This window comes from Nicotiana tabacum, chromosome 7 (genome assembly GCF_000715075.1).
Source record: "Nicotiana tabacum cultivar K326 chromosome 7, ASM71507v2, whole genome shotgun sequence".
Taxonomy (NCBI): domain Eukaryota; kingdom Viridiplantae; phylum Streptophyta; class Magnoliopsida; order Solanales; family Solanaceae; genus Nicotiana; species Nicotiana tabacum.
The window spans coordinates 173,785,072-173,793,662 of NC_134086.1; the positions used below are offsets into that span (position 1 = coordinate 173,785,072).

Here is an 8,591-nt window from a genome sequence, read left to right on the forward strand (position 1 = left end):
TTTCTCTATTTGAAATTCGAACTAGTATATACATAGAGTTGGAACTCTAAAAAAGATTTTACTTCCTATTAAGTTCATGCATATTGCCAAAACCAGTAGTAGAGACAGTGATGTTCCACACCACTGACTTAAAATGTGTATTTTGGTTTATCACGTAATTTTGAAAACGAGACCTCAATGGAAGTTTGGCCAAATACATACACAGACCCTAAACTTTGCCCGAAATTTCATTTTGGCACCTTATCTCCAGCATGTTCCTATTGGGCACCTTATGTATGCTCAAACTGTGTCATTTAAACTCGCATTGCTGATGTGGCATGATGCGTGTTTTACCCATCTTTTTAGCGCGTGAAATGGTTTGCTAAGTTACTCTTTTGCCTAAACTTGGATTCTTTTCATGCTAATGTGGCATGATGTGCTCGCTACACATTGAAGTCCGGCGAATTTTTTGACAACTTCCATCACCTTCCTCTCTTCCACTTTATGTTTTCACCAATAATTTCCTAACAAATTTCCATATATTTTCTCATAAATATATTTTTCAATAATTTCTCATAAAAAAGATCAGCTTCATTATACTTCATCTTCCCAGATTCATTGCTGGAAAAGCTTCATTGATTTTTTTATACAGTAATGTCCATTAAATAACGAAAAAGGTGCAATAATATCCTTGAATTATTGGATATAGCTCAATTTTGTCCTCCATTAGTAAACTGGGTCATTAATATCCCTCACATTAGCAAACTGGACCAATAATGCCTTCATTCTAGCGGCAGTCCACATAAGTCTTCTCAAAGGCATTAATTAGCTGACATGACATCCACGTGGCTTCCACATAAGCGGATCTCTCTTAAGCCTGCTCCAATAACCCATTAGCCCATAAAACAAATACCCAGTTATCAATCAAATATTATTGGACATTTTCCAATTGTTAAATGAGTTTCTAAATTCAGCACAATATTCTCCCTATTTTCTTTTTCGAACCCAATCTTTACCTTACCTTGAAAGTTTTCATGAACAGTGAGCTTTGGCTTCTTTTTTGATGGTCTCTTTTCTTGTTCCTCTTCTTCTGAAGATGATGATACTGTAGCATCTGGGTCTGAAATTTTTATTCTTATTTTTCTCTATATTTTGATTGATTATCTTTGATCAGGCTTATTTGTTATGTTTGATCTTATATTTCATGATGGGAAAAATGGGAAAAGGTCCAATAATATTTGATTGATAACTGGGTATTTGTTTTATGGGCTAATGGGTTATTGGAGCAAACTTAAGTGATATCCGCTTATGTGGATGCCACATCAGCTAATTAATGCCTTTGAGAAGGCTTATGTGGACTGCCGTTAAAATGAAGACATTATTGGTCCAGTTTGCTAACATGAGGGATATTAATAGCCCAATTTGCTAACGGAGGACAAAATTGAGCTATATCCAATAGTTTAAAGATATTATTGGACATTTTCCTATTAAATAATGATGTGATAATTTCGTGTCATAAAGTAAAACTGTACTCTAAATATTTTCAAGAACCAAAATTAGAAGCATGAATAAAGTTTGGAATTTCAAGATTGAGTGTAAATGCTTTTGGAGAACTAAACAATCTATTGTAGATATAGATTTTTAAAAAAACTAACTCGTACATTTAACAAATCGTTCTCAAAATCTAGTCTTAACATTCATTATTTTCTTTATTTCTCCAAAACTAGTTTTTCAAAGACTCAACTAAAACCAAACTCAAGTGCAACCTATTCCCTTTCTGTTTAAATTTTCTCCTGAAGTTTAAATACTCATCGCCCTGGACAATCCAGCAGTCTTTAAGGCAAAATAGATGTGTGCACGGGGGAGTGGGAGAAGCTGGTCTAGAAATGGTGAGGGGTTCTATGGAGGAGAGGGATTCCAGGAAGAAATGACGCAATGGCAATAAAAGGGTCGTGGGGTTCATGGGCTGTTTCAAAATAGTGTTCTTTTTAGCTCAGAAATTTTACTCAGAGCCACTTGGCTTGTTTTCATTTGACCTTTTTGCCACATCACACGCGTATAGTTCACGCATTCAATATTTTTTGTTGGCAAGTCAAGAGGGGTTTAAATGACACAGTTTAAGAGTACATGAGGCGCCCAATTGGAACATGCTTGAGATAAGGTGCAAAAATGAAATTTTGTGCCAAGTTTAAGGGTCTTTGTACGTATTTGGCCAACTTACATCTAAAACATTTGTGGTATTATTCTAACTGTGCAGTGAATATGAATTATTTGTGTGTCAGAACAAGTTGAAGAAAGTGACAAAAATACGCGAGAAACGGAGTTTTTTCCGTAACCAAACGGACAACTTTTTTTAACCAGACCCCTAACCCGAGTTGTATTGAAGTTAGGAAAATAACCGCCGTGCTCGATTAACTTAACCAGCCCTAGACCCAAACCCAGGCTCCTCAACCAGCCTATAAAAACCGGCATTTTCTACTCTCTTCACCACAGCTCTCTCTCTTTACTTCATTTTTAGGGTTTCTTCTTATTAATCAGAAAAAAAAATGGCAGAAGTTGAATACAGGTGCTTCGTCGGTGGGCTAGCATGGGCTACCACCGACCAAACACTTGGGGAGGCTTTTTCTCAGTTCGGCGAAATTCTCGACTCGAAGGTCTGTTGCAAAACAGAGCAGAGATCGGATTCGAGCCGATTTGAATCGGCTTCGTTGACCCTCTGTTACTGGAAAAATTGATCTGTTACTACTCTCTCTGTTACTGTTACTGTTACTACTCTCTGGTTTATCTGTTACTGTTACTGTTTGTTACTATTATTCCACTTTCCCCGAAACGGTACGTTCCGTCTTCCTCTGTTTATACAAGAGATGAAGATAGATCGATTTTAATGTTTCTCCCCTATTTTTTTTATTTTATATTTTATGGATTTACCTATTTTTGGATGTTATGTTGTAGATCTGGTTAGATCTGATGTGTTTTTTTAATGATATTTGAATTTTTCAGATTATCAATGACAGAGAAACTGGTAGATCTAGAGGATTTGGATTTGTTACCTTCAAGGATGAGAAAGCCATGAGGGACGCTATTGAAGGGATGAACGGCCAGGACCTTGACGGTCGTAACATCACCGTCAACGAAGCTCAGTCTCGCGGAAGCGGCGGAGGTGGAGGCGGTGGCGGTTACCGTGGTGGTAGCGGTGGAGGCTACGGAGGTGGTGGCCGTCGTGAAGGTGGATACGGTGGTGGCGGCGGTTACGGAGGTGGCCGCCGTGAAGGTGGTTATGGTGGTGGTGGCGGCGGCGGTTATGGAGGTGGCCGTCGTGAAGGTGGTTACGGTGGTGGCTCTGAAGGAAACTGGAGGAGTTAGATTTTCCGTTGCCTTTAGATTTATTTTTTTGGTTTGAAATTTATGGTTCTAAGTTTGGTTGAAGTTCCGTTATGGTTTACTGTGGTTCCTGCTACTGTCCTCGTTTTTGACCGTGAGATTGTTACCGTGATGTTACGTTGTGGATCTGTATTTACAAAGTTCTCTGGAATGAAGTGAATGAAGATTTACCGTTTACAATTAACAATTCATGTGTGTGTTATTATTTAGTTTAGTAAATGGAGATATATCCCTTTATGTCAGTCTATGCGCCTATTAATCCAAGTATTCGTCGCTGTAAAAAGAAAATATCTAATCAAGCTTATGGTCATGTGGATTGAAGCTGAATCAGATCTGCTTACTTATTTTACTGAACATCTATATCATATAAGAGTGAGATCCATAATTTGGCTGAAAGCATTAATTTAAAGATCAAAGGCCTTAAACGTAGAACCATCTTGCGTTAGAATTAGCAATACCATGTAATTATGTACTAATGAACTAATTATTTGTCGCTCCATTTGGATATGTATCAGTTTTGGTTTTATTGGATGTCTCGTAAGGAACATAATGTGATTCATGTAATAAAACAATAAATGTAGAAGAACAATATTGAAGAGGAAATTCTTATTGAATTTTTGGGATGATTTACAATGGGGTAGGACCCCTCTATTTATAGGGGGAAAATGACTTAGCCACAAAGTAAAACTCTCTACAAGATAGACATTCACTCTAAATAGAATTCTATTCATAACACTCCCTCTTGAATGTCTACTCGATAAGTAATGTGCCTCATTAAAAACCTTAAATAAAATAAAACCCAATGGGAAAAAAATTCTAGAAAAGGAAAAGGAGTACATAGATACGCCTTTTGATTGTCTCGTTAAAAATCTTGCAAGGAAAACTCAGTGGGATAAAACCTTGTAAGGGAAAAAAAATGCAACGCGCATTAACTCACTTGATGAGAGCATCAATTCACATCCTTGAGCCTTCGCATCCCAATCTTCTGCACTAGCTTCTTGAAGGTTGATGTCGGTAGAGATTGTGAACAAATCAGCCATATTATCACTTGAACGAATCTGTTGCACATTGATATCACCATACTTTTGAAGATCATGTGTGAAAAATAATTTTGGTGAAATGTGCTTTGTCCTATCTCCTTTTATGAATCCTCTCTTTAATTGAGCTATGCATGCTGCATTGTCTTCATACAAAATCGTGGGTAGTTTGTCATATCTCAAACCACATTTGTCTCGAATAAGATGTATTATAGACCTCAACCACACACACTCTTGACTTGCTTCATGAATAACAATTATCTCGGCATGATTAGATGAAGTAGCCACAATTGATTGCTTAGTCGATCGCCAAGATATGACAATGCCTACACAGGTAAACACATAACATGTTTGAGATCGAGCCTTGTGTGGATCGGATAAATACCCAGCATCAGCATAACCAATAAGATCAGGACTGCAATTATTGCCATAAAATAAGCCCATATCGGTAGTCCCTTTTAGATACCGCAATATGTGTTTGATTCCATTCCAGTGTCTTCTTGTGGGAGCAGAGCTATATCTTGCTAAGACGTTAACTGAAAAAGTAATGTCAGGCCTTGTAGTATTGGCAAGATACATTAGTGCACCAATTGCACTAAGATATGGTACTTCAGGACCAAGTAGCTCTTCATTCTCTTCTTGAGGTCGGAATGGATCCTTATTCACATCAAGTGATCGAACAACCATCAGAGTACTTAATGGATGTGCTCCATCCATGTAAAACCGTTTCAATACCTTTTCTATGTAGGTAGATTGATGAACAAAAATTCCGTTTGCCAAATGTTCGATTTGCAAACCAAGACATAATTTTGTCTTTCCGAGATCTTTCATCTCGAATTGCTTCTTTAAATAATCAATTGCCCTTTGGAGTTCTATAGGAGTTCCAATAAGGTTTATGTCATCAACATATACGACAAATACAACAAATTTCGATGTTGTTTTCTTTATAAAAACACATGGGCAAATGACATCATTTATATAGCCTTCCTTTAATAAATACTCACTAAGACGATTATATCACATTCGTCCTGATTGCTTTAGACCATACAACGATCTTTGCAATTTGATTGAAAACATTTCCCGGGACTTTGAATTATGTGCGTTTGGCATTTTAAATCCATCGGGAATTTTCATGAATATCTCATTATCAAGTGAGCCATAAAGGTAGGCGGTAACCACATCCATTAAATGCATGTTAAGCTTTTCATGGACAACAAAACTAATGAGATAACGGAAAGTTATAGCATCCATAACGGGTGAATATGTCTTCATAATTGACACCAGGCCTTTATGAAAATCCTTGTGCAACAAGGCGTGCCTTATATCTTTGTACCTCATTTTTCTCTTTCTCTTGCGTACAAAGACCCATTTATAGCCAACAGGCTTAACACTGCTAGGTGTTTGGACTAGAGGCCTAAAAACTTCACGTTTTGCAAGTGAATTCAACTCTCATTGAATTGCTTCTTGCCATTTTGGCCAATCTAGTCTTTGTCGACATTCTCCAACAGATTGAGGTTCAAGATCCTCACTTTCTTGCATAATGCTAGATGCAACATTATATGCAAAGACATAATCCACCACTATATCCAATCGATTCAAATTTGTCTCAATATCGATTGGATTTATTGATAGTTCCTTATTTTCTTGAGTCTCAGGCTCAGTGGTTTCCTCATGATTCTTAGAATTTATTAAATCATGGATTTCTTCGTAAGATTCTTTCGTAGTGTCATTTTGATCATTTGTTTTCCTTTTTCTAGGATTTCGATCCTTAGAACCTAATGGTCTACCACATTTTAGGCGTGATTTTGACTCATTAGCTATGACACTAGAAGATTTTCCAACGGGGACATCAATACGGATTGGAACATTCTCTGCAGGGATATGTGATTTTGTTATCCTTTTCAAATCCGTAAATGCATCTGGCATTTGATTTGCTATTCTCTGCAAATGGATAATCTTTTGCACCTCTTTTTCACAAATAGAGGCACGTGTATCAAGATGAGATAATGATGGATTTTCCACAAAATTTCCCGTTTGGTTTCACCAACTTCTCCCCCTAATTTTTGGAAAGTGTCTCATCGAATCGATAATCTGCAAATCAAGCAGTGAATAAATCCCCCGTTAATGTTTCAAGATAGCGAATAATGGAGGGCGATTCAAACCCAACATATATTCCTAACCTTCTTTGCGGACCCATTTTGGTGCGACATGGCGGTGCTACAGGCACATATACTGCGCATCCAAAAATTCTTAAATGAGATATATTAGGTTCATGACCCAGAACTAGTTGCAACGGGGAATATTTATGATAATTTGTCGGTCTGAGACGAACTAACATTGCTGCATGAAAAATGGCATGACCCCAAACAGAAGTGGGCAACCTCGTTTTCATGAGTAACGGTCTTGCAATCAATTGCAGACGTTTAATTAAAGACTCTGCAAGACCATTTTAAGTGTGAACATGAGCTACAGGATGTTCCACTTTTATCCCAATTGATAAGCAATAATCGTTAAATGCTTGGGATGAAAACTCAGCAGCATTATCAAGTCTAATAGACTTAATTGGATTATCGGGAAATTGTGCCCGTAGTCGAATTATTTGTGCCATTAATTTTGCAAACGCGAGGTTGCGAGATGACAATAGGCACATATGAGACCATCTAGAAGATGCGACTATTAAGACCATAAATTATCTAAACGACCCACTAGGTGGGTGAATAGGTCCACAAATGCCCCCTTGTATATGTTCCAAAAACGCAGGGGACTCAATTCCAACCTTTGTTGGTGATGGTCTAATAATTAACTTGCCTTGATAACAAGAAGTGCAAGAAAATTCATTATTTAAAAGAATCTTTAAATTCTTTAATGAATGCCCATTTGAGTTTTCTATAATTCGTCTCATCATAATTGATCCAGGGTGTCCCAATCGATCATGCCAAAGTACAAAAGTATTGGAATCAGTAACCTTTTGATTTACGGTAGAATGTGCCTCAATTGCACTAATTCTTGTCCAATTCAGGCCACAAGATAAAGATTGGAATTTCTCAATAACCCTCTTTTGGCCAGAGAAATTCTTGGTAATGATGAGATATTCAAGATTATTCTCATCTATTGTCTCAATATGATATCCATTTCAACGGATATCTTTAAAACTCAACAAGTTCCTCTTGGACTTGGAGGAGAACATTGCATTCTCTGTGATAAGTATTGTTCCCTTAGGCAGAGTTATAGTAGCTCTTCCAGAGCCTTCAATTAATTTACTACTACCAGAAATTGTAGTAACATATGCCTTACACATATTTAAATGAGAGAAATATTTCTTCTCTTTGAATATTGTATGTGTCGTACATGAATCAATTAAACAAATATTTTTACAATTGAACTTGATCCAAGTTTGCTTTGTGGAATATCCATATTTGCTTCCCATAGGTTGACATACAAAAAGAAATATACGAATAAATATTAGTATTTTCAGAGATAAAGAAAAAAATTCCGTAAGGCACAATCTTTGATTGAACAACTTGATTAGAAAACAAAATTTCTTGAAATTCTTTACAGATTAACATGAAAGGCTTAGATGGTATACAAGGACCAATATATGTTGGTACGGAGTGTGTTTTCAGAAGGCATGCACTTTACGGATATGATGCTCTTGAAACTATTGAAGGAGGAGTTGAAGGTTAGACAGTTATGCTCTTAATTAACGAATAATAGTTGTTTTTATTTGTCGTTTAGCACCGATTAGTGGAGATGAAAAAACTAACTTATGTTGCTGCATTACAGTAGCAAACATGGATTCACGCCTGGCTTAAAAATTCGTATAGTGTCAGTTGATTTAAAAACTTTAGCAAATAGTTTCAACTGATACCGACTACAAATTTTGACCACTATCAAACTTTATTCAATGACAGATTATACTAATTCTACATACTAATTAAAACTACTACTCATGTAAACTACGATAATTACATGATGTTTATTTGCTAACTAATACGAATAAGCAAAATAAAATAAAATCAGACTACTTAATCTTCTTTAACCACGGATCCATAACCGATCAAGTGGTCTATTTTTCCATCAGGGCGCTCAAAGAAGTCTGCCACATCCAAGTGGGTGATGTCAAAATTATTGTCAGAGACAAAATTAGCTTCAGGGCCTTTGTTCTTTAGAGATGCTTGATAAAGCTCAACCAAA

General features: G+C 36.7%; 1 protein-coding gene across 1 annotated transcript; it reads left to right on the forward strand.

Annotated features, from left to right (window-relative positions):
• The first annotated feature begins 2,449 nt into the window (after positions 1-2,449).
• LOC107800679 (glycine-rich RNA-binding protein) lies at positions 2,450-3,547 on the forward strand. The gene is made up of 2 exons (XM_016623905.2): positions 2,450-2,633; positions 2,980-3,547. Exons 1-2 carry the CDS (start codon positions 2,526-2,528, stop codon positions 3,340-3,342), a joined length of 471 nt encoding a protein of 156 aa, XP_016479391.1. The 5' UTR covers positions 2,450-2,525; the 3' UTR covers positions 3,343-3,547.
• The last annotated feature ends 5,044 nt before the right edge of the window (positions 3,548-8,591 follow it).

Coding starts and splice junctions, on each gene's coding strand:
- LOC107800679 (XM_016623905.2), top strand. CDS start 2,526: ATGGCAGAAGTTGAATACAGGTGCTTCGTCGGTGGGCTAGCATGGGCT. Junction 2,634..2,979: donor GCGAAATTCTCGACTCGAAG/GTCTGTTGCAAA, acceptor TGAATTTTTCAG/ATTATCAATGACAGAGAAAC.